Raw genomic sequence first — 24,694 nt, 5'->3', positions numbered from 1 at the left:
GATGTGGAAGCTTTGGAAAGGGTTCAGAGGAGATTTACTAGGATGTTGCCTGGTATGGAGGGAAGGTCTTACGAGGAAAGGCTCAGGGACTTGAGGTTGTTTTTGTTAGAGAGGAGAAGGCTGAGTGGTGACTTAATAGAGACATACAAGATAGTCAGAGGGTTAGATAGGGTGGACAGTGAGAGTCTCTTTCCTCGGATGGTGATGACCAACACGAGGGGACATAGCTTTAAATTGAGGGGTGGTAGATATAGGACAGATGTCAGAGGCAGTTTCTTTACTCAGAGAGTAGTAGGGGTGTGGAACGCCCTGCCTGCAACAGTAGTAGACTCGCCAACTTTAAGGGCATTTAAATGGTCACTGGATAGACATATGGATGAAAATGGAATAGTGTAGGTCAGATAGGCTTCAGATGGTTTCACAGGTCGGCGCAACATCGAGGGTCGAAGGGCCCGTACTGCGCTGTAATGTTCTATGAGTGAGAAACTAGCAGTGCAAGGTCTTATCCTTCAATCTTACAGCACAGTCACATCAACCATATTACCTCTTTATTAAAATAAGAACAATCATGAGTAAGGGACATCAAACACCATTCTGTCAGTAACCCAGGCGAGAGGTTACACTACTATACATACACAAACACGCCGAGCTATTGAGAATATCTGCAGAAATCAGATGGTCCTAACAAAAATCACCAGGCAATGTTCCAAATATGTGCTCTCTGCATAGAACCTGACTCACCAGTAGTAGATGCTGGGGAGCTGATCTTTAGCGTCAGCTAGGTTAATTTATCATTATTATTGTCAAGAGTTTGTAGTTTCGAACATTGCTGCAGGACTTGGGCAAATAATTTACAGTGATTCCAGTGAGGGAGTGCTGTTGAAGGTATTGCTCTGGGAATGAGAGATGTATGGGTTAGTGGCTCGAGGTAAGCTCAAAGAGTTCCTGACACTCAAAGATGTGATGAAGGTGGAATATAAATGCAAGTCTTTATCAAATATACTTGGAGCTGAGAGTGTTCAAGCCATAAGAGAGTCAGAAGGCAATATACTGACTCTTTATATTAGGAGAAAGTCACCAAATTGGGAGGCAGAACAGTTGAAGTGCACTACAATTGGTTTGCTCTGGACATTCTCATTCAGAATGCATTAACTGTTGGCAAAAATGATCACTTCAGCTTTATCAAACATAGGAGGGCATTAAAAACTGTTTCATATGAAGAATTTTCTATAATGTATGAACAATAAGTTAATGTGGCACGTTGGCAGAGTGGAGGGCGGCATGGTGGTACAGTGGTTAGCATTGCTACCTCACAGCACTAGGAACCCGGGTTCAATTCTGGCCCTGGGTGACTGTGTGTGGAGTTTGCCCATTTTCCCAGTGCTTGCGAATGTTTCCTCCGGGTACTCCAGTTTCCTCCCAGAGTCCAAAGATGTGCGGTTAGGTGGATTGGCTATGTTAAATTTCCCCTTTGTGTCAAAAGGTTAGATGGGGTATGGGGATAGTGGGCATATGTTGGGGTCCTCTGAGGGCAGCACGGTGGCCTAGTGGTTAGCACAACCGCCTCACGGCGCTGAGGTCCCAGGTTCGATCCCGGCTCTGGGTCACTGTCCGTGTGGAGTTTGCACATTCTTCCCGTGTCTGCGTGGGTTTCGCCCCCACAACCCAAAAATGTGCAGAGTAGGTGGATTGGCCACGCTAAATTGCCCCTTAATTGGAAAAAATAATTGGGTAATCTAAATTTAAAAAAAAAAAAAATGTTGGGGTCCTCTTTCAGAGGTTCTGTGCAGACTCGATGGGCCGAATGGCCTCCTTACGCACTGTAGGGTGTCTATGAAAACGGAGGCAAGGAAGCTGCTGTATCAAGCAGAGCAGTTTCAGCAGCTTTTATGAGGGAAATACGTGAGGAAATCTATAGGTGATGCAATAATCTAATGTAGTTAGCATCAGTGTTTTTCTAGCGGAATGTGGATATAAATGCTGAAAAAAAAACATTTTTTACTATTTTAAAATATGCAAAATGATAAACAAACAAGCAGGTGCATCATATCCATTCCCTCTTGCTCCTCAAAATTCTGTCTGACAGGGACTACAATTAGGGGTTAATAAAAGAAATCTAAAAAAAAATACCTCTGAGATGTATTTGTTCCCAATCCTAGAGGTGCAGAACTACCACCGAGATAAACTGGACAACACCTAAAAACAAAGCATTCACTATAGCTTTTTTCAGATAAAGTTCAATGTGCTCTCCCTCTGTAACACTTCATTCATCTAGCATGTTGACACAGTCCAATAACAAGCCACCCCACTCCCATCTTTACTTCTCACAACCATATCAAAAACACATAGTAGGATAATATGTAACAGAGGCCCTGATATTTACCGGTGGCTGTGGGTGGGGGCAGGAAAGCCCAGTAGTGTGTGAAGAACCCATCAAAGCCAGGGATGTAGAGGTCCTACCAATCTTAATGGATATACAGCCCAACAGGCTGCCTGGCTGGTAGGCGGAAGCCGCAAAAGGAAGCCACAGTGAGGGTACCACAGGACAAACCCAGTCAATCAGTAGGATGGATCATTCAGGTCTGCGATTGAGACAAGTAGTTGATCATGGGTCCCCAAAATTGGGGCTGTGATTGGGATGGCAGAAAATGTGGGCCGCAATTGGGGATGGTTAGGAAGAAAGGCTTCCTTGTAATCACTTCTGTTCTTCCTGGCCCATAAGGGGTACAATTCTTGACACTATTTTTAAATGCAAATAGGCTAATCGACCAAGCGAGAGATCAGCACCCAATTAGAAGCACTGAGTGCCCCCAGAAGACAGGAGCTGTCTGTCTCGTGTCAAGGCTGCCAGGTAAATATACAAGGGTAATTGGTTTTGTCTACAGGTCTCTTGATGCAACAATGGCATGGCAGCACTGTAGGCATTTGCTGACCTCACTGGCTTCCTAATGACCTACACTTCAATTTAATTTACAACCCGATGGTGCAATTGGTCTTACCTTTTGAATGTTAGATAGATCCCGACCTACCCTTTACAGGGGTCATGTTGATGGCCTATTTTGGATTTTAAATACTTTAACAATGGTATTGTGTCTTGTTGCTCGGTCTCAATAGGCGGCACGATAGCACAGCGCCAGGGACCCGGATTTGATTCCCGGCCTGCGTCACTTTCTGTGTGGTCTCTGCACATTCTCCCCGTGTCAGCCTGGGTTTCCTCGGGATGCTCCAGTTTCCTCCCACAAGTCCCGAAAGACGTGCTGTTAGGTGAATTGGACATTCTGAATTCTCCCTCAGTATACCCGAACAGGCGCAGGAGTGTGGCGACTAGGGGCTTTTCACAGAAACTTCATTGCAGTGTTAATGTAAGCCTACTTGTGACACTAATAAAGATTATTATGTTTATACCAACTTTCTGAGTCAGGGTTAAAATCAGGGACAAAGAGTGGGTGAACAGCTAAAAGGTAAGAGATAAAAAGTGAAGCATGAAAACCTGGCAAGACAAGAGGCTTTAGTGGTCCAGGAATTGGGTGGAAGAAAAAAAGCAAGTGAACACTTGCATGTGGAACAATAGGTGTTGAACCAATATCTTTACGACTCAGCCACTACCTTCCAGATCAATTTCAGATGCTATCTCTTCTATCCTCTTACCCATTCTCCTTCCATTACCAGTGGCATTTGCTGTTAGCGGGTCAGTATAGTGCAAAACTATTTTCAGATTTTAGCACAAGCAACACAATCTGGTTCTTGAATTTACATTAAAGGACTGGATAGCCCTGCTCTATGTTACTCCAAAGCTAAGACTAAACAGTAATGCCAATGAAAGCAGACATAGAAAGGAGTTTGAGACAGGCAGGATGGAAAAGGAAGTTGAGATGTGACATAGAACATATGGCCATGTAAGTGGATATATACTGGGGGTGCAAGAAATGGTGGACTCATTATCGAAATTGTCAATCATTGTTCATTCATTCTTAGAAACAGCTGACGACATGACTGACATACAAATCAAATTATTTTATAAAGGACAGTCAACCACAAGATTCCCATAAATTGTCAATAACCTTTTCTTAATACTATTTTATGGGCTGAGGGTGTCACTGGCAAGGCCAGCAATTTTATTGCCCACCCCCAACTGCAAATGAGAAGGTGGTGGAGAGTCCCCTCCTTGAACCACTGCAATCAATGTAGCGTAGGTAGACCCACAGTGCTGTCAAAGAGGGAGTTCCAGTACTTTGACTCCGCGACAGTGAAGGAACGGTGATATATTTCGAAGTCAGGTGATGAGGGACTTCGAAGGGAACTTGCAGATGTTGGTGTTCCCAAATATCTGCTGCCCTAGTCTTTCTAGATGGTCTAGGTCGCATGTTTGGAAGGTGCTGTCAAAGGAATCTTGGTGAATTTCTGCAGTACATCTTGTAGGTTGTACACACTGCTGCCACTGTGCATAAGTGGTAGCAGAGGTGGATGTTGAAGGTGGTGGATGGAGTGCCAGTTAAGTGAGCTACTTTGTCCGGGATTGTGTCAAGCTTCTTGAGCTGAGTAGTTCAAGACAGCAAACAAGGAAACTGAGTAGTTCAAGGCAGTAAACAAGAAAACTGTATTTGAAAAATAATGACATGGAGAAGTAACAAATCTCCTGGAAGATGTTAATTTCCAATCCATGGTTTTAAGTAAATTGGTGAGAAAATTGCAGATTTCTTAGCCATAACTTTCTAAATCTCTCTTGATTCAGGGATTGTCCCTCTAGATTGGAAAATTCCAAAGTGACCTCTATTATTTAAGAAGCAAAAGAAAGAGGAACCATGAAATCATAAACCTACTCAACTCTGCTGTGTAAGAATTACGGAAGCTGTAATTAAGGTCCGAGTAGCTGAGCACTTGCAATTTGAGCTAATTAGAGACAGCCAAGATTGATTATGGCTCATTGGATAGATTCATGGCTGAGTTGAATAGATTTTTGATCGACAGGGGAGTCAATGGTTATGGAGGGCAGACAAGAAAAGTGTAGGTTAGGCCACAATAACAGAGCAAACTCGAGGAGCCGAAAAGCCTATCTTTGCTCCTACTTCTTGTGTAAAACAGGTTCAAGATAGTTACAGAGTGATTTATATTTATCATTTTCTACAACTTAACAAAATCGTGATGAAAACGAAATGCGTAAAACTTCACATCAACATGAATTTCAGTCATAGCTTCTCAGCCTTTTGGCTAAGATCGAACGTAGATTGAGCCTTTGGGCTCAGTTGTGGGGCGGGATTCTCCCCAACCCGGCGTGACGGGGGGTCCCGGCGTAGAGGAGTGGCGCCAACCACTCCGGAGTCGGGCCTCCCCAAAGGTGGGGCATTCTCCCCACCTTTGGGGGCTAGCCCCACGCTGGAGCGGTTGGCACCAGAAGACTGGCGCAAAAAACCGGCGCCCCCGGCAGCGGGGCTGGCTGAAAGGCTTTTGCCGGTCGGCGCATGCGCCGGCGGTGACGTCAGCGGCCAGCTGCCGCTGACGTCACCACCAGCGCATGCGCGATGTGGGTTTCTCTTCCGCTTCCGCCATGGCGGAGGCCGTGGCGGCCGCAGAGGAGAAAGAGTGCACCCAGGGCACTGGCCCGGAGTCTGAGCGGGGGGCCCCGATCGCGGGCCAGGCTACCGTGGGGGCACACCCCGGGGTCCGATCGCCCCCGCCTCCCCCAGGACTCCAGGGGCCCGCTCGCGCCGCCGATCCCGCCGCCACAAGAGGTGGTTCAAACCTCGGCGGCGGGAGAGGCCTCCCAGCGGCGGGACTTCGGCCCATCCAGGCCGGAGAATCACTGCAGGGGCCTCGCCGATCGGAGTGGCGAGATTCCCGCCACCGCCACTTCCCGGATGGCGGAGAATCTCTGCCACGGCGGGGGCGGGATGTTTTGCGGCCCCAGGCGATTCTCCGCCCCTGCTGGGGGTCGGAGAATTTCGCCCCTGGTATGTCTCTCTTGTGGGGACCATGAACTGGATTCAATTTGAAATGGTTTTTGAAGCAGTCAAGGGGCTGGATTTTTGGTTCGCCCCTGATCCACACTCTGAGTTCTGGCTTTGTAACTCAGATAAAGTAATAAAAAAAACCCATGAATTTCAGTTACCGCCAACTATAATGATTAACCTCGACATTGTATATTTCTTGAACTTACTTTCTACCCTTGGTCTGAGAAGGAGCTCTGTGACCTGAACAGTTTGTTATTGTTCCTGGGCTTGATTTCTGTAACAAAGGGCATCGAGTGAAATTTCAAATAATGCAAATAGAACTTCCAAAAACACATTATCAGCACGTTTCACATTTTTATGAAGTATCCAATTTAAAGATAAGTTTAAATGTAGAATTTTTGTAATCTAGTATGCCCAACATACAAGAGGATTGTTCCAGAAAAACATGTCTGTTTTTGAATTTTTGGTATTTTGCAATGCAATGGTTTTATTATTTCTATAGATATGATCCATTGAATATACTACAATTTCATTATTTTTATTAGAGTAGGTATAAATGGGTCATTTTAGGGTTGGCAAGACATAAAGATTGGAGTGCCACAGAGAGCAGGGTCCTCAACTATTTACAATCAATCTATATTTGGGGCAGCAGGGTAGCATGGTGGTTAGCATAAATGCTTCACAGCTCCAGGGTCCCAGGTTCGATTCCCGGCTGGGTCACTGTCTGTGTGGAGTCTGCACGTCCTCCCCCTGTGTGCGTGGGTTTCCTCCGGGTGCTCCGGTTTCCTCCCACAGTCCAAAGATGTGCGGTTAGGTGGATTGGCCATGCTAAATTGCCCGTAGTGTCCTAATAAAAGTAAGGTTAAGGGGGGGGGGGTTGTTGGGTTACGGGTATAGGGTGGATAAGTGGGTTTGAGTAGGGTGATCATGGCTCGGCACAACATTGAGGGCCGAAGGGCCTGTTCTGTGCTGTACTGTTCTATGTTCTATATTAATAACCTGGATGAAGGGACTGAATATATAGTTGCTACATTTGTTGACGACAGAAAGATAGGTAAGAAAGTAAGTTGTGAAGACGATACATGGAGGCTGAAAAGGTATATAATAGGTTAGGTGAATAGTCTAAAATATGGCAGATGGAGTACAATGTGGGAAAATGTGAACTTGTCAATTTTGGCAAGAAGAATATAAAAGCAGCATATTATCTAATTAGAAAGAGATTGGAAACTCAGACAGAGTTTTGCAATAGCACAACAGGAACAGAATGGTGCTTGTTATATTATTAATTACATAAAGCGTATAGCATTTAAACAGGCCATTTGGCCCAATTGGTTCATGTCAATATTTATGCTTGACACAAGCCTCTTCCCTCCGTTCTTCATTTAACCATATCGGAAAAATCCTTCTATTTCTTTCTCCTTCCCGTATTTGCCTAGCTTCCCCACTTCCTCTTAAATCAATCATTCATGTGAAGATGAGATGGTGATAATAAGCCAGGCAGTTATTTTAACATAAAATCAGTCCTATGCCAATAAAATTGTATGTGATAGCATGTCACATTTTACTTTGTAAGGAAGGTAACTTTGTTGAAAGGAAAATTGTAACATCGTCAAGCTTTCCATTAGAAAAGAGCATCCAAGAGAGTAAGTATAAATTGTGCTGAATTATTCAACTTGCACTGCATATGAATTAAATTCGGCTGGAAGACTTTTTCATACATGACATCTTTTGTGGAATCTTGGTGTGAAATTACTAATTAATGCTGTGGATTATTATCCACTATGAACTGATTTGAAGTTGTCCAAATTCACTTTATGTTTAACCTTGACAGCCAGCAGGTACAAAAAGTATTCATTCTGTTTGGTCTGAGGTGGGACACAGCCTGGGGGCTTGTGGGGGGCAGGGGGAAGGGGAGTCTGGGGCTTATGATGGGGTGGGGGTAGCTGGGGCCAGGTTGGGGGCAGTTTTCTGGGGGAGGGAGATAATCTGGAGACTCGGGAGGGGGGTTGATCAAGACAGATAATCTGGGGGGAGGGTTGGGGAGGTATTTAGCTGGTCTGAGGTGTTGTGGTGGGATGGTGTGTGGTGATTGGGATGTCAGTTGTGGAGTTACTCAGATGTTACACTAGCTTTAAAACTGTCTAACATTTCCTGGGTAACTATCCAGATAAGCACATTGGAAATGTCCAAAGTCTTGACTCTTGCACAGAGTTGAAGCCATTCACGGGGGGGTCTGGGGCAGCAGGGGAATTGCCCTTCAGAAATTTAAACTTCTCACCAATTCCCACATTGGTTCGCGCTATGACCTCCTCAGGGTCCCGATGTGCATCTTTGGTTTTACGTCAAGTTCTCAGAGGATTCAGAGACTGGAAGGTTTGGCCCATTATACATCATAAACCAGAGTGTAAATTGCGACACGGTTTACATAGAAGATTATAAAATAACTAGTGTTAATATATATTCAAACTGAACGAGATGAATGTTTCTTGCACAGTTCTACAAGGTAATTTAAAATGAAAAAAAAATGAAAATCGCTTATTGTCACGAGTAGGCTTCAAATGAAGTTACTGTGAAAAGCCCCTAGTCGCCACATTCCGGCGCCTGTTCGGGGAGACGGTTACGGGAAATGGTGCCAAAGTGTTTCTTGGACATTACAATACATGGGTTTTCACAAAACGACCTTTATACAACTTACAGAAAGTTCAGATACACTTGGATCATCGTGAAAAATATCTTCAATAAGATCACTTAAATCATCTTCCTCTTTGTAAGCTTCTTTACATCGGACTGAAGGTGCACTGAAAAATGTAACACAATATGTTAAACTTTAATTAATTTTTGTAACTATATGAGAGGAGGGTATCATTGATGGACCTCCAGCTCCAAATTAGAATGGAAAGGAAGACTGCAAACACCAGAAATCTGATATGAAAAGGCTAGCCAACACCTGTAAACAGAAAACATAGATTGTGACATTTTGGAAATCAGCTGGATTGTCCTATCTGTCTTTAAGAGAAAACGCAGGAGCTACATTGCGAAACTTTGTACCAAAGGTATAGCATATAATCATCAAGAAAGTTTTTTTTTCTTTTTTGTTTCAATTTAGTGTACCCAATTATTTGTTTTCCAATTAAGGGGCAATTTAGCGTGTTCAATCCACCTATCTTGCACATCTTTGGGTTGTGGGGGCGAAACCCACGCAAACACGGGGAGAATGTGCAAACTCCACACAGACAGTGACCCAGAGCCGGGATCGAACCTGGGACCTCAGCGCCATGAGGCTGCAGGGCTAACCCACTGCACCACCATGCTGCCATATCATCAAGAAAGTTAATGAAATGCTATCCTTTATTATGAGAGGAATTGAACATACAAGTAAGGATGTTATGCCTCAGTTGTACAGGGGATTGGTGTGACCACATCTCGAATCCGGTGTGTAGCTTTGGCCTCTTTATTGAAGGAAGGATGTATTCTGTTGGGAGAGGGTTTAGAGGAGGTTTAGCAGATTGATACCTGGAACGAGCAGGTTGACTTATGAGGATGGGTTGGTCAGGCTGGGCTCATTTCCACTTGAGTTTAGAAGAGCGAGGGGTGACTTGATTGAAGTACATTAGATCCTGAACGGTGTTCACAAGGTGAACTTTGAAAGCAGGTTTTCTTTTGTGGGTGAGTCCAGAACTAAGAGGCACTGCTTTAAAATTAAGGGTCAGCCTTATAGGACAGATAATCTTTTCTGGAGGGTTGTGTGACTTTGGAACTCTCTGCTTCAGCAGCGGTGGAAGCGGGATCACTGAATATGTTTAAGTTAGATTCTTGTTGGGCAAGTGAGTCAAACGTTACTGGGGTAGATGGAGAACGAGGAACTCAACGCAAACAGATCAGCCATGATCTTATTTAATGGCGGAGCACGCTCCAGGAACCGAGTGGTCTACTTCTACTTTATATGCAAAATTGCAGCTACTCGATGGAATTTTGCTATAGTGGTCAACATGAAAGCAGACAGCCAGGAGCATTGTGGGAGAGCATTAAAGATATAGAAAAGGAGAAACTGTAACTGATAATAAAGGACATTACTGAGAAAGGATCTTGGCTCAGAAATCCAAGAGATTAGAAATCAGATTGATCAGAAGATGATGGCAAAGTAGTTGATGGGTCTCCAAATGTAGTTATTCCATTGGACACAACATTTTTGAAAATTTGTTCTTAGGATGTGAGCGTTGTTGGCTGGGCCAGCATTTGTTGCCCATTCCTAATTACCCTTGAACTGAGTGGCTTGCTAGGCCATTTCAGTGGGAGGCAGTTGAGAGTCAACCACATTGCTGTAGAATCACATGTTGGGCAGACCAGGTAAGGACGGCAGATTTCCTTCCCTGAGGAAGGAAGGACATTGCTGAACCAGATGGGGTTTTACGATAGTCGGCAATGGATTCATGGTTACCATTAGACTTTTAATTCCAGATTTTTAGTGAATTCAAATTTCACCATCTACCATGGTGGGATTCAAGCCTGGGGCCCCAGACCATTACTCGGGGCCTCTGAATTACTAGTCCAGTTACAATACTACACTGCTACCGCCTCCCCGCAAACAAAAAATAACCGATGTTTGTAACAAAAGCAATGTAATAATCATGGTACTATCTTCATAAAGACCGGACAAATTAAATTGGCAAAGGTAGTCTAGCAGCTGATTTTAAGGAACGCTTTCACGTTAGCTTCCTAGAATGTTACATTATGGAATCAGTAAGAAGTCTTACAAGGGGCTGGTTTAGCACAATGGGCTAAATCGCTGGCTTTTAAAGCAGACCAAGCAGGCCAGCAGCACGGTTCAATTCCCGTTCCAGCCTCCCCGGACAGACGCCGGAATGTGGCGACTAGGGGCTTTTCACAGTAACTTCATTGAAGCCTACTCGTGAAAATAAGCTATTTTCATTTTTCATTCAACACCAGGTTAAAGTCCAACATGTTTGTTTCAAACACTAGTTTTCGGAGCACTGCTCCTTCCTCAGGTGAATGTTTCACCCGAGGAAGGAGCAGTACTCCGAAAGCTAGTGTTTGAAACAAACATGTTGGACTTTAACCTGGTGTTGCAAGATTTCTTACTGTGCTCACCCCAGTCCAATGCTGGCATCTCCACACCATTATGGAATCAATTAGGGATAAAGCTATTTTAGATCTAATATTGTGAAATGAGGCAGGATTAATTAGTAATGGCATAGTAAAAGATTCACTGGGAAAAACTGATTATACAACAAGGAATTCCATACTGAATATGAAAGTGACAGGGATTTTTAATTTAAACAAAGCCAATTACATAGGTATAAGGAGGAAGCTGGCTAAGATTAACTGGGTAAACAGACTAAAAGGTTTGTTGATAAATAGACAGTGAGAAACATTTAAAGCGATTATTCAAAATGATCAAAAAAAAGGCACCATTTTTTAAAAATTCAGCACGAAACATCCTTCCATGACTGACTAGGGAAGTTCAGGTTAGTATTAGGATAAAAAAATAGGCATATAATTTTACAAGGAATAGTAAGCCAGAGGGTTGAGAATTTTAGAAACCAAAGGGCCACCAAAAAGTTTACCAAAAGCCGTTAAACAAAACCGAGTAAACTAGCTAGATTTTAAGAGCTATTATTAAGTGTATAAAAAGGAGAGTTGGTAAAGGAAACTTTGGACCCTTATATTATAATACAGAAAACCAGCTGGTGAAGGATAATACTGGAACCAATCTTTACTCAGTCTGATATTTATTTAGAGTGTAACTTGACAAACATTTATCTCCTAACTAAACCATCCACAGCTTCAATGAGTGTCTCTTTATATGTGCCGAATGAGTGCTGCTTCAACAACAGTCAGCTTGACACCATCCAGCACAAAGCAACCTCCTTGATTGGCACCTATTCCAACACCGCTGGCATTCACACCCTCTACCATCGGCGCATCATAGCTACAATATGTACCATCTAATGCACTGCAGCAACTCATCAAAGCTTTCTCACCAGTACTTTCCAAACCCATAAACACAATTACCTAAAAGGACATGCGTTCAGCTGCATGGGGAGCCAGCACATAGGAATCCCCCAAGTTCTCTTCCATCCACACACTATCCTGACTTGGATGCCCCTTCATTGTTGGTGGATCAAAATCCTCAAACTTCCTAGCTAAGAGTGCGGTGAGAGTACCTTCACCATATGGACTGCTACAGTTTAAGAAGACAGTTCACCACAACTTACTCAAGAGCAGTCAGAGTTGTCTATAAGTGCTGGCCTTGCCAATGATGCCCATGTCACATAAAAATAATTTAAAAATTACAAAAACTTAAACCTGCAGTGCTCATTATCTCAAAATCTCAGAAAAATCATGAAGTGCATTATCTTCAAAAATAAATAAAAGGCTGCTGAATAGTTATTTGTGATGATCATAGCAATAAAACATCATGTATGAGGTAGGGGTTTTATGAAGCAGTAACTCAACACAATAATTATAACAATGTAGAAACAATGATTTGGACTTTGCAGTCAGCGATGAAGCAAAGATGTTCATCACTAACTTTAAAGGCTTTGTTGAAAGATCTAGTGATCTTTATTCGAAGAACATTCCCTACTCTCACCAAAATTTGAAGCTGATATATCCTAAAATAAAGGATATCTAGCAGTCAATCACAACGGAGACATTTAACAACACCTCACCAATATAACATCATTTCAGGACCAGATATTTTGTTCAGTTATTACCTAGAAAACTCAGTTGCACTTAGGAACAGGACTAGGCCATTCAGCCTCTTGAGCCTGTCCCGCCATTCAATGAGATCATGACTGATCTGTTGCCTTTCTCGATATACCTGCTTTTGGCCCATATCCCTTGATATCTTTGCTAAACAAAAATCTATCTATCTCAGATTTAAAATTAACAATTATTCTAGCTTCAACAGCTGTTTGTGGGAGAGATTTCAAAACCTCTACCACCCTTTGCATGAAGTGCTTCCTAACATCTCCCCTGAACGGACTAGCCCTAGTTTTTGAATCTGCAACCCGTGGAAATAGTTTATCTTTATTGACCCTGTCTTTTCCTGTTAGTATCTTGAAGACTTTGGTTGGGTCGCCCCTTAATCTTCTTAATTCTATCGAAAACAGGCCTAATTTCTGTAATCTCTCCTCATAACTTAACCCCTGTAGTCCAGGTATCATTTTTGTAAACCTATGTTGCACTCCCTCCAAGGCCAACATATATTTCCTACCGTGTGGTGCTCAGAACTGCTCACAGTACTCCATGTGCGGTCAAACCAGGGTTTTGTATAGCTGCAGCATAACTTCTGTGTCTTTGTATTCCAGTCCTCTAGATGTAAAGACCAGCATCCCATTAGCCTTTTTGATTATTTTCTGCGCTTGTTTGTGGCATTTTAAAGATCCATGCACCGGAACCCCGATGTCTCTTTGGACATCCGCTGTACTTAACCTCTTCCCATTCAGAAAGTACTCCGCTCTATCTTTTTTTGGTCCAAAATGGATAACCTCACACTTGCTTACATTGAATTCCATCTGCCACAATTTTGCTCATTCACCTAGTCTGTCAGTATCTCCTTGTAATTTTATGCTATCATCTTTTCTACTGTCTACAATGCCACTGTATCATCAGCAAATTTGATAATACCACTTGTGATACCATCATCCAAGTTTTTAATGAATAATGTAAATAATTGAGGCCCCAACACAGATCCCTGTGGTACACCACTAATCACATCCTGCCATTTAAAGTACTTATCCATTATCCCCACTTTCTGCCGACTGACACTTAACCAATTTCCTAACCATGTCAATAATTTGCCCTCGGTCAGCACGGTGGCGCAGTGGGTCAGCCCTGCAGCCTCACGGCGCCGAGGTCCCAGGTTCGATCCCGGCTCTGGGTCACTGTCCGTGTGGAGTTTGCACATTCTCCCCGTGTTTGCGTGGGTTTCGCCCCCACAAACCCAAAAGATGTGCAGGGTAGGTGGATTGGCCATGCTAAATTGCCCCTTAATTGGAAAAAATGAATTGGGTACTCTAAATTTATGAACAAAAAAAAAAATAATAATTTGCCCGCAACTCAATGGACTTCTGACTAAACTCATCTCCAAACTCTGTGGCCTGGGCCTTGGCTCCACCTGTGACTGGATCCTGAATGTCCTAACCCACAGACCACAATCAGTAAGGATTGGCAACAACACTTCCTCCATGATCATCCTCAACACCGGTGCCCTACAAGGCTGTGTCCTCAGCCCCTACGATACTCCTTATACACCTATCACTGTGTGGCTAAATTCCCCATCAACTCGTTCTCAAATTTGCTGATGACACCTCCATAGTGGGCCAGATTTCAAACAATGACGAGACAGAGTACAGGAATGAGATAGAGAATCTGGTGAACTGGGTGCGACGATAATAATCTCTCCCTCAATGTCAGTAAAACAAAGGAGATTGTCATTGACTTCAGGAAATGTAGAGGAGAACTTGCCCCTATCTACATCAATGGGAACAAAGTAGAAAGAGTCGAGAGCTTCAAGTTTTTAGATGCCCAGATTACCAACATCCTGTCCTGGTCTCCGCATGCCGACAATATAGTTAAGAAAGCCCACCAACGACTCTACTTCCTCAGAAGATTAAGGAAATTTGGCATGTCAGTTACGACTCTCACTAACTTTTACAGATGCACTATTGAAAGCATTCTTTCTGGTTGTATCATCGCTTGGTATGGTTCCTACTCTGCCCAAGACTGCAGGAAACGACAAAAGGTTAGAATGTAGCCCAGTCCATCATGCAAACCAGCCTCCCTTCCATGGACTCTATCTATAATTCCCGCTGCATTGGAAAGGCAACCAGCATAATTAAGGACCCCAAGCACCCTGGACATACTCTCTTCCACCTTCTTCCGTCAGGAAAAAGATACAAAAGTCTGAGGTCATGTACCAACCGACTCAGGAACAGCTTCTTTCCTGCTGCCATCAGACTTTTGAATGGACCTACCTCATATTAAGTTGATCTTTTCTCTACATACCAGTTATGACTGTTATATTACATTCTGTTGTCTCTCCTTCCTTCACCATGTACGGGATGCATTGTCTGTATAGCATGCGAGAAACAACACTTTTCACTGTATACTAATACATGTGACAATAATAAATCAAATTAAATTCCACATTAGTTAACAGTCTCTTTTGTGGGACTTTATCAAATGGCTTCTGGAACATCCATAGACATTTCCTTGTCACCTTAGTCACCTCTTCAAAAAATTCAGACAAGATCTTCCTTCACAATTCCATGCTGGCTCTCCCTGATCGACCAATTTATTTTGAGATGTTCAGTTACACCATCCCTGATTATAGACTCCAGCAATTTCCCCACTACAGATGTTAGGCTAACCGGTCTTTAATTCCCTGGTTTTCCCCTTTCACCCTTCTTAAAAAGTGGAGTGACATGCACAATTTTACAATCCAGAGGGACCACTCTTGAATTTGGGGAACATTTTTTAAAATTTAAAGTATCCAATTTTTTTTTCTAATTAAGGGGCAATTTAGCATGGCCAATCCACCTATGGTGCACATCTTTGGGTTGTGAGACCCATGCAGAAATGGGGAGAATGTACAAAGTCTACAGGGATAGTGACCCGTGGCTGGGATCGAATCTGGGTCCTCGGTGCTGTGAGGCAACAGTGCTAACCATTGTGCCACCATACCGTCCCGAATCTAGGGAACACTGAAAGATTATAGTTAGGTCATCTACACTGCTCCCCTACTCCCTTTAACAGCCTCGGATGGAAACTGTCAGGTCCTGCAGTTATGTCATTCTTTAATTTCCTAGTTACTAATGCTGTACTTATATTAATGATATGAAGTCTCCGTCTTCTATTGACTATTATTTTTTTCAGGCCTTCCAGTAAGTTATCCTTCTTATCAACTGGCATGTCTGCCATGTCCCCATTATCAATGACAATATCTTAATTTTCAGCTTTTAATGGGTTTACATTATTCTTGCCCACCCGCTTTCCTTTAAAATTTCTTCTTATCATAAGACATAGGAGCAGAATTAGGCCACTTGGCCCATCGAGTCTGCTCCGCCATTCAATCATGGCTGATATTTTCTCCTCCCCATTCTCCTGCCTTATCCCCATAACCCTTGATCCCCTATCGATTGTGATGTTCTTTGCAAGTTTCCTTTCATAATCCCTTTAGTAACTCTTATAAGCTGCTTTATGACACTTTGCTGATCTTTGTACCTATCCCATTTGTCTGGATCTGTGCTGTGTTTTGAATTTTTGTAAGCCTTTTTTCTGGTTTTATGCTGAACCTAACCTCTTTAGTTATCCATGGTTGTTTTTTTTGTGAAGTAAGCCTTTTTCCTCTTGGGTTATATATGCACTCTATTTTGTTCAGTGTTTCTTTAAATATTCTCCACTATTCTTCAGTCGTTTGTTTTCCGTTGACAGTTTCGATCTCATCCTGTTAAAGTCAACCTTACCCAAGTCTAAGATTCTAGTAGCTGATTTGTGCTATTCACTTTCAAATGGTACACTGAATTTGATCATGTTGTGATCACTATTTGATAAATGTTGACATACAGTTAGGCTACTAATTAATTTTGGTCATCACTCATAACTAAATCTAATATTGCCTGTCCTTTTCTAACATCTAAAACATATTTCTGCAGGAAACTATCCCGGACACATTCCAGAAATTCACTACCTTTCTGACAGGTGCTTGCCTGCCTCTCCCAATCTATATATGCAAATTAAAATCCCCCATTATTACTACTCGGCCTTTGTTAAACACTTGCCTAATTTTTGTATTTATACAATCTAATACCTCAGAACTGCTATTAGCGGGTCTATACACAACACCCATTACAGTTTTAGATCCTTTTCAATTCCACCCATATGGGCTCCAATGGATGCTTTCCCCTCATCTCCCCCTAAACAGGGGCTGTTTAGCACAACGCTAAATTACTGGCTTTGAAAACAAACCAAGCAGGCCAGCAGCACGGTTCGATTCCCGTAACAGCCTCCCCGAACAGGCGCCGGAATGTGGCGACTAGGGGCTTTTCACAGTAACTTCATTTGAAGCCTACTCGTGACAATAAGCGATTTTCATTTCATCATATCCTCCCTGACCATTGAGGTGATAGTATTTATCAGCAAGGCTACTCCACCCCCTCTGCCATCTTCCCTGTCCCTCCTGTAAACTTTATAACCGGGTATATTTAGTTCCCAGCCTTGACCATTCAGCAGCTCGGTCTCCATAATAGCTGCTACATCATAATATTCAATTCAAATTTGCACCTGCAGCTCATCTAGTTCATTCCTTACAATCCATGCATTAGTGTATAGAACTCTAACTTGGGCTATACCCCTTAACCTGTCCCTCAGCACAGATGTTTTATCCGCTTGTTTATTATTTTTCTCTTTTAGCTTATTTTATTATTACCTGCAGATCCTGAAGTTCCAGACCATTTCTTTACTCTCTGCCCTGCTGCTTGTTTTTGGAACTGTATTGACTCCCCTGCGGCTTCCCCCTTAGGGGACTGAACAAGTAACCTTTTATTGGACGTCCACGATGTGACAGTGGAAAACAGGAAGTTCTAGCCACATTTCAATTGATCCCACTGATTTCTGGCTCGGAGTTGTCGGGGACAGGGTGATGGTCACTTCAAGATTCTTGTGCTAATCTGCATTTGGCTTAATTTGGCGACTGCAGACAGTTCAAAACTTCCACCTCTGCAAAATCTGGGCCACATGTGCCAAATGTCAGTTAACCGACTGGATAGAGGCACTATTTACACTCCATTAAGGCATCAAGTCCCTTCCTGAGCGCAAATTACCGAGGCCAAATAATCCACCCCCGAAAATTAACACAGAACCAACACAAAACTTTCCCAGTCTGTGTTGTTCATTGAATAAATTCACCGAGGACCCCCGATCTGGTATTAAACTGCCCCGCAAACTCTAAACGGGACACCATGTCGGTGAAAAATGCTGAAAATAAGGTTTATCATTCGTGTTTTATCCGCGATGGGTAATTGTGAATTGCTCACACTTTACATGAAGTCCCCACATTACAACAGTTACGGTGCCACACTTCAAAAAGTGAAAGTCGCTCTATAAAAGCAAGCTCTTCATTTCTTCCCCAATTAGGGAGTGCAGATATAACCGGTTTAGAAGGAGACACGGCAAACTGCCTGGCCGCTGGTGGACAGGTTGTTCCTTGTCTGAGTGCCAGGCAGTCATGTTCCCAGTTAACATGGAACCCCCTCCCTCGGTGAAGCAGTCAGTGCCGAACTGTCCCCGCCGCCCCCGGGCCAGCTCAGAGAAACAAATTACTGGGATTTAACCTGATTTTCACCTCCTTGTCCAGTCCCCCAGCCCCGGCCGACCTGTCCCTGCAGAACCGCAGCTCCACTTCATCCAGGAGCTCGTCCAGGTCGTCCGCCATGACAGCAGCGCCGTTGCCTGGAGCCGGCGACGGCGCGTGCGCTTGCACGCCCAGCGCCGCGGGTCTGCACACGCACAGCACCGTGCACAATGCACGTGGCGCGCCCGCGAGTGTGTGTGCGCGCCCGTGCCTGCCAGCGCGCGCCTCCTGCAGGAGGCTCAGACTGTGGCGCGGGAGCGAGCCAGCGCTCTAGGTCAGAGAGAGGAGCGGGTGACTTGGAGCCAAGCACTTACGTCCAGGCAAGGAGGGAGATGTACTTATTGACGTATAGAGCCCCTACACCAGGGGTGGGCAAACTTTTCCGTGCAAGGGCCACATTCAGAAATTCACAATTTTAAAGGGCTGCATAGTATATTAAGTAAAATAATTAATATTTAAAATAGCCAAAATAAAAGGATTTAAAAAAAAAGCAATTCATTTTTATTAATTAATATTTTAAAGTAGAAACTTTACATGAAACACATTTATTTGAAAAACAAAGTAACTCAGTTTAAAGAAAAAAAGCAATTAATGTTTATTAATTAATATTTTAAAGTAGAAGCTTCACATGAAACACATGTTGTGCCGAGCAAGGATCACCCTACTCAAGTCAACGTATCCACCCTATACCAGTAACCCAACAGCCCCCCCCCCATTAACCTTAAAATAAAAAAAAAAATGTTTTTTTAAAAAAAAAATTTGTTTTAATTTTTTTTAAAAATAACTTGATCTTGGTGGGCCGCATAAAGACCTTTGGCGGGCCGTATGTGGCCCGCGGGCCGTAGTTTGCCCACCCCTGCCCTACACACACCACTGTGTGGCAAAATTTGGCTCCAACTCCATCTACACATACAACCGTGGTGGGTCGGATCTTGAACAATGATGAGTTAGAGTACAGAAGGGAGATAGAGAACCTAGTGGTGTGGTGTAACGATAACAATCTCTCCTGCAGCGTCAGAAAAACTAAGGGGGTTTTCATTGACTTTAGGAAGCGAAGTATCGTACACACCCCAGTCTGCATCAATGGTGCCAAGGTCGATAGCTTCAAATTCCTAGGTGTACACATCACCAACAATCTGCCTGGTCCACCCATGTCGACACTATGACCATGAAAGCCACAACAGCGCCTATATTTCCTCAAGAACTAAGGAATTTTGGCATGTCCACATTGACTCTTACCAATTTTTACAGGTGCACCATAGAAAGTATTCTGTCTGGCTGCATCACAGCCTGGTCTGGCAATTGCTGGGCCCAAGACCGTAAGAAACTACAGAGCCGTGAATACAGTCCAGCCCATCCATTGACTCGTGTCTACACCTCCCGCTCTTCCAACTTCTTCCATCGGACAGGAGATTCAAAAGTCTGAGAACACGCACTGACAGATTCAAAAACAGCTTCTTCCCCGCTGTTACCAGACTCCTGAATTGCCCACTTTGGACTGAACTGATCTATTCACACATCTTCTCTACTGAGCAGTACTCCAGTACGTAAGCTCACCCAATGCCTGTCCCTATGAATTTACATTGTGTATTTATGTATGTCCTGTGTTTTTTTAATGTATGAAATGATCTGTCTGGACTGTACACAGAACAATACCTTGGTACACGAGACAATAAATCAAATCCAATCCAAATAAACGCAACACAAAGTGAAACAAACTCTAAATATCTGAAATAAGTGCACACATTTTCAAAATGTAGACCATCATGTGAAAGATAGGTTCACTTTGAGGTTGGAATCCTCCATCAAAACTTTTTGTTTTATTAATTCAAAGGATGTGGTCTTTTGGCTCTCATCCAGCATCATTGCCAATCCCGACTATGAATTTACTTCATTCATTATTGTTGCTTAAAATTATTACATGTGAATTTGGAATACACTTTTAACAGTAACTTCATTGCAGTGTTAATGTAAGCCTACTTAGAACGATACAGCGCAGTACAGGCCCTTCGGCCCTCGATGTTGCACCGACATGGAAAGAAAAACTAAAGGCCATCTAACCTACACTATGCCCTTATCATCCATATGCTTATCCAATAAATTTTTTAATGCCCTCAATGTTGGCGAGTTCACTACTGTTGCAGGTAGGGCATTCCACGGCCTCACCACTCTTTGCGTAAAAAACCCACCTCTGACCTCTGTCCCATATCTATTACCCCTCAATTTAAGGCTATGTCCCCTCGTGCTAGCCACCTCCATCCGCGGGAGAAGGCTCTCGCTGTCCACCCTATCTAACCCTCTGATCATTTTGTATGCCTCTATTAAGTCACCTCTTAACCTTCTTCTCTCTAACGAAAACAACCTCAAGTCCATCAGCCTTTCCTCATAAGATTTTCCCTCCATACCAGGCAACATCCTGGTAAATCTCCTCTGCACCCGTTCCAAAGCTTCCACGTCCTTCCTATAATGAGGCGACCAGAACTGTACGCAATACTCCAAATGCGGCCGTACTAGAGTTTTGTACAACTGCAACATGACCTCATGGCTCCGGAACTCAATCCCTCTACCAATAAAGGCCAACACACCATAGGCCTTCTTCACAACCCTATCAACCTGGGTGGCAACTTTCAGGGATCTATGTACATGGACACCGAGATCCCTCTGCTCATCCACACTACCAAGAATTTTACCATTAGCCAAATATTCCGCATTCCTGTTATTCTTTCCAAAGTGAATCACCTCACACTTCTCCACATTAAACTCCATTTGCCACCTCTCAGCCCAGCTCTGCAGCTTATCTATGTCCCTCTGTAACCTGCAACATCCTTCCGCACTGTCTACAACTCCACCGACTTTAGTGTCGTCTGCAAATTTACTCACCCATCCTTCTGCGCCCTCCTCTAGGTCATTTATAAAAATGACAAACAGCAACGGCCCCAGAACAGATCCTTGTGGTACGCCACTCGTAACTGAACTCCATTCTGAACATTTCCCATCAACTACCACTCTCTGTCTTCTTTCAACTAGCCAATTTCTGATCCACATCTCTAAATCACCCTCAATCCCCAGCCTCCGTATTTTCTGCAATAGCCGACCGTGGGGAACCTTATCAAACGCTTTACTGAAATCCATATACACCACATCAACTGCTCTACCCTCGTCTACCTGTTCAGTCACCTTCTCAAAGAACTCGATAAGGTTTGTGAGGCATGACCTACCCTTCACAAAACCATGCTGACTATCCCTAATCATATTATTCCTATCTAGATGATTATAAATCGTATCTTTTATAATCCTCTCCAAGACCTTACCCACCACAGACGTTAGGCTCACCGGCCTATAGTTACCGGGGTTATCTCTACTCCCCTTCTTGAACAAAGGGACCACATTTGCTATCCTCCAGTCCTCTGGCACTATTCCTGTAGCCAATGATGACCTAAAAATCAAAGCCAAAGGCTCAGCAATCTCTTCCCTGGCTTCCCAGAGAATCCTAGGATAAATCCCATCCGGCCCCGGGGACGTATCTATTTTCACCTTGTCCAGAATTGCCAACACTTCTTCCCTACGCACCTCAATGCCATCTATTCTAATAGCCTGGGTCTCAGCATTCTCCTCCACAATATTATCTTTTTCTTGAGTGAATACTGACGAAAAGTATTCATTTAGTATCTCGCTTATCTCCTCAGCCTCCACACACAACTTCCCACCACTGTCCTTGACTGGCCCTACTCTTACCCTAGTCATTCTTTTATTCCTGACATACCTATAGAAAGCTTTTGGGTTTTCCTTGATCCTACCTGCCAAAGACTTCTCATGTCCCCTCCTTGCTCGTCTCAGCTCTCTCTTTAGATCCTTCCTCGCTTCCTTGTAACTATCAAGCGCCCCAACTGAAACTTCATGCCTCATCTTCACATAGGCCTCCTTCTTCCTCTTAACAAGAGATTCCACTTCTTTGGTAAACCACGGTTCCTTCGCTCGACCCCTTCCTCCCTGCCTGACTGGTACGTACTTATCAAGAAAATGCAATAGCTGTTCCTTGAACACGCTCCACATATCCAGTGTGCCCAACCCTTGCAGCCTACTTCTCCAACCAATACATCCTAAGTCATGTCTAATGGCATCATAATTGCCCTTCCCCCAGCTATAACTCTTGCCCTGCGGGGTATACTTATCCCTTTCCATCACTAACGTAAAGGTCACCGAATTGTGGTCACTGTTTCCAAAGTGCTCACCTACCTCCAGATCTAACACCTGGCCTGGTTCATTACCCAAAACCAAATCCAATGTGGCCTCGCCTCTTGTTGGCCTGTCAACATATTGTGTCAGGAAACCCTCCTGCACACATTGTACAAAGAACGACCCATCTAATATACTCGAACTATATCTTTTCCAGTCAATATTTGGAAAGTTAAAGTCTCCCATAACAACTACCCTGTTACTTTCGCTCTTTTCCAGAATCATCTTCGCCATCCTTTCCCCTACATCCCTAGAACTATTAGGTGGCCTATAGAAAACTCCCAACTTGTGACAATAAAGGTTATCATTATTATATCCTGTAAGAGATGAAAATGACATTACAGATTTTTATTACCAACCTAGATCTTGTTCGTCCTTTGAGATGAAGATGACAGTGTTCATGTGGGGTGTTTGGTCGGGTTCTGGTGGGTATGTGGGTGACTGCTAAGGCTAATTTGCACCTGGAATGTTCTGCTGTAAATAGGGCAGGTTATTGCAGATGATTGAGTTTAGGGTGAGCTGCTGGTCCAGGATTTCCTCTCCTTGCCTTTTCTCTCTAGGCTCTGACGCACTTCCTTTCAAAGGAGACCACACTATGTTTTATTTGGTTGTGCCAGAGTTGTGAGTTTGGTTGTGAGTTTCTCCCAGGATTCAAAATTGACATCAGGGGCGAAATTCTCCGACCCCCAGCAGGGTCGGAGAATCGCCTGGGGGCGCCTAAAATCCCGACCCCGCCGTGGCAGAGATTCTTCGCCACCCGGGAAGTGGCGGGAGCAGGAATCCCGCCCCGTCGATCGGAGAGGCCCCTGCGGCGATTCTCCGGCCCGGATTGGCCGAGGTCCCGCCGCTGGGAGGCCTCTCCCGCCGCCAAGGTTTAAACCACCTCTGGAACGGCGGGCACAGCGGCGCGAGCAGGCCCCCGGGGTCCTGGAGGGGGCGGGGGGCGATCGGACCCCGGGGGGTGCCCCCACTGTGGCCTGGCCCACGATCGGGGCCCCCCGATCAGGGGCCGGGCCAGTGCCCTGGGTGCACTATGTTCCTCCGCGACCGCCACGGCCTCCACCATGGCGGAAGCGGAAGGGAACACCACATCGCGCATGCACCGGCAGTGACGTCAGCGGTCGCTGGTGTCACTGCCGGCGCATGCGCCGACCGGCGAAAGCCTTTTGGCCAACCCCGCTGCCGGCGGTGCCGGGTGTTTGCGCCAGTCTTCTGGTGCAAACCGCTCCGGCGCGGGGCTGGCCCCCAAAGGTGGGGAGAATTCCCCACCTTTGGGGAGGCGCGACCCCTGAGTGGTTGGCGCCACTCCCCTACTCCGGCACCCTCCATCACGCCGGGTAGGGGAGAATGCCGCCCCAGAACTCCTAGGCCTTCAGAGTGCCCTCATAGTGTTTGATTGCCATGAAAGTTAATCCGAGACTCAAGCTCTTCATAGAAGACCCACTTTGGTAAGGCAGTGTATCGCACTCTGGCTACAGGACCAGCACAACTCAGTTGTGACTGTGTGGATGCTTGGCATGCTAACTTGGGTCAGCACCTCAGTGGTAGTTTGTCCTGCCATCAAATCTTCAGAAGCGTCCAAAGTCAGCTCAGGTGAAAGCGATTTGAACTTATTGATATGATGCTGGTACACAGTCTAAGTCTCACATCCGTGGAGTAGAGAGGGTAAGATACTTGCTCTTTAGACTTTCAGTTTGATAGGCAGACTTACTCCTTTTCGTTCCCAGTCTTATGTTTGAACTTTGTCAAATGCTGCACTTGCTTTGACAATTCTTGCATGTGTCTCGTTGTCAATATAGCCAACTCGAGAGAGTGTGCTGCTCATAGAATCATGGAATTTACAGTGCTCAGAGAAGTGAACTTATCCACTCTGGCCTGGACTGAACCATGGCTCAAGAATTTTTTGTTTATTATAAATTTAGAGTACCCAATTCTTTTCTTCGAATTAAGGGGCAATATAGCGTGGCCAATCCACCTACCCTGCACATATTTTTGGGTTATGAGGGTGAGATCCATGCAGACACAGGGAGAATGTGCAAACTCCGCAAGGTCAGTGACTTAGGCCCGGAATCGAACCCGGGTCCTCGACGCTGTGAGGCAGCAGTGCTAACCACTGTGCCACCATGCTGCC

The 24,694-nt window shown here is 44.4% G+C and overlaps 1 protein-coding gene across 4 annotated transcripts in view; it reads right to left on the bottom strand.

Moving 5' to 3' along the window:
- c10h8orf37 (chromosome 10 C8orf37 homolog) overlaps window positions 1-18,460 on the bottom strand; it is a 29,823-nt gene extending 11,363 nt beyond the window's left edge. For 2 of the 4 annotated variants that reach the window (XR_005462040.1, XM_038808979.1), the window contains exons 1-4: window positions 18,308-18,460; window positions 8,644-8,746; window positions 6,155-6,222; window positions 2,131-2,196 (exon numbers count right to left, since the gene is read on the bottom strand). Coding sequence is in view for 3 of the 4 variants with exons in the window: in XM_038808979.1 (XP_038664907.1) it covers window positions 2,131-2,196; window positions 6,155-6,222; window positions 8,644-8,746; window positions 18,308-18,408 (338 nt within the window). In the remaining variant the exon portion in view is untranslated. The remainder of the gene's footprint in view (window positions 1-2,130; window positions 2,197-6,154; window positions 6,223-8,643; window positions 8,747-18,307) is intronic. The other 2 variants (XM_038808980.1, XM_038808981.1) reach the window with 2 other exon arrangements.
- Window positions 18,461-24,694: the final 6,234 nt, after the last annotated feature.

Source organism: Scyliorhinus canicula, chromosome 10, assembly GCF_902713615.1.
Source record: "Scyliorhinus canicula chromosome 10, sScyCan1.1, whole genome shotgun sequence".
Lineage (NCBI taxonomy): Eukaryota > Metazoa > Chordata > Chondrichthyes > Carcharhiniformes > Scyliorhinidae > Scyliorhinus > Scyliorhinus canicula.
The sequence above is the reverse complement of the archived record's forward strand: the minus strand, read 5'-3'. Positions and strand labels throughout refer to the sequence as shown.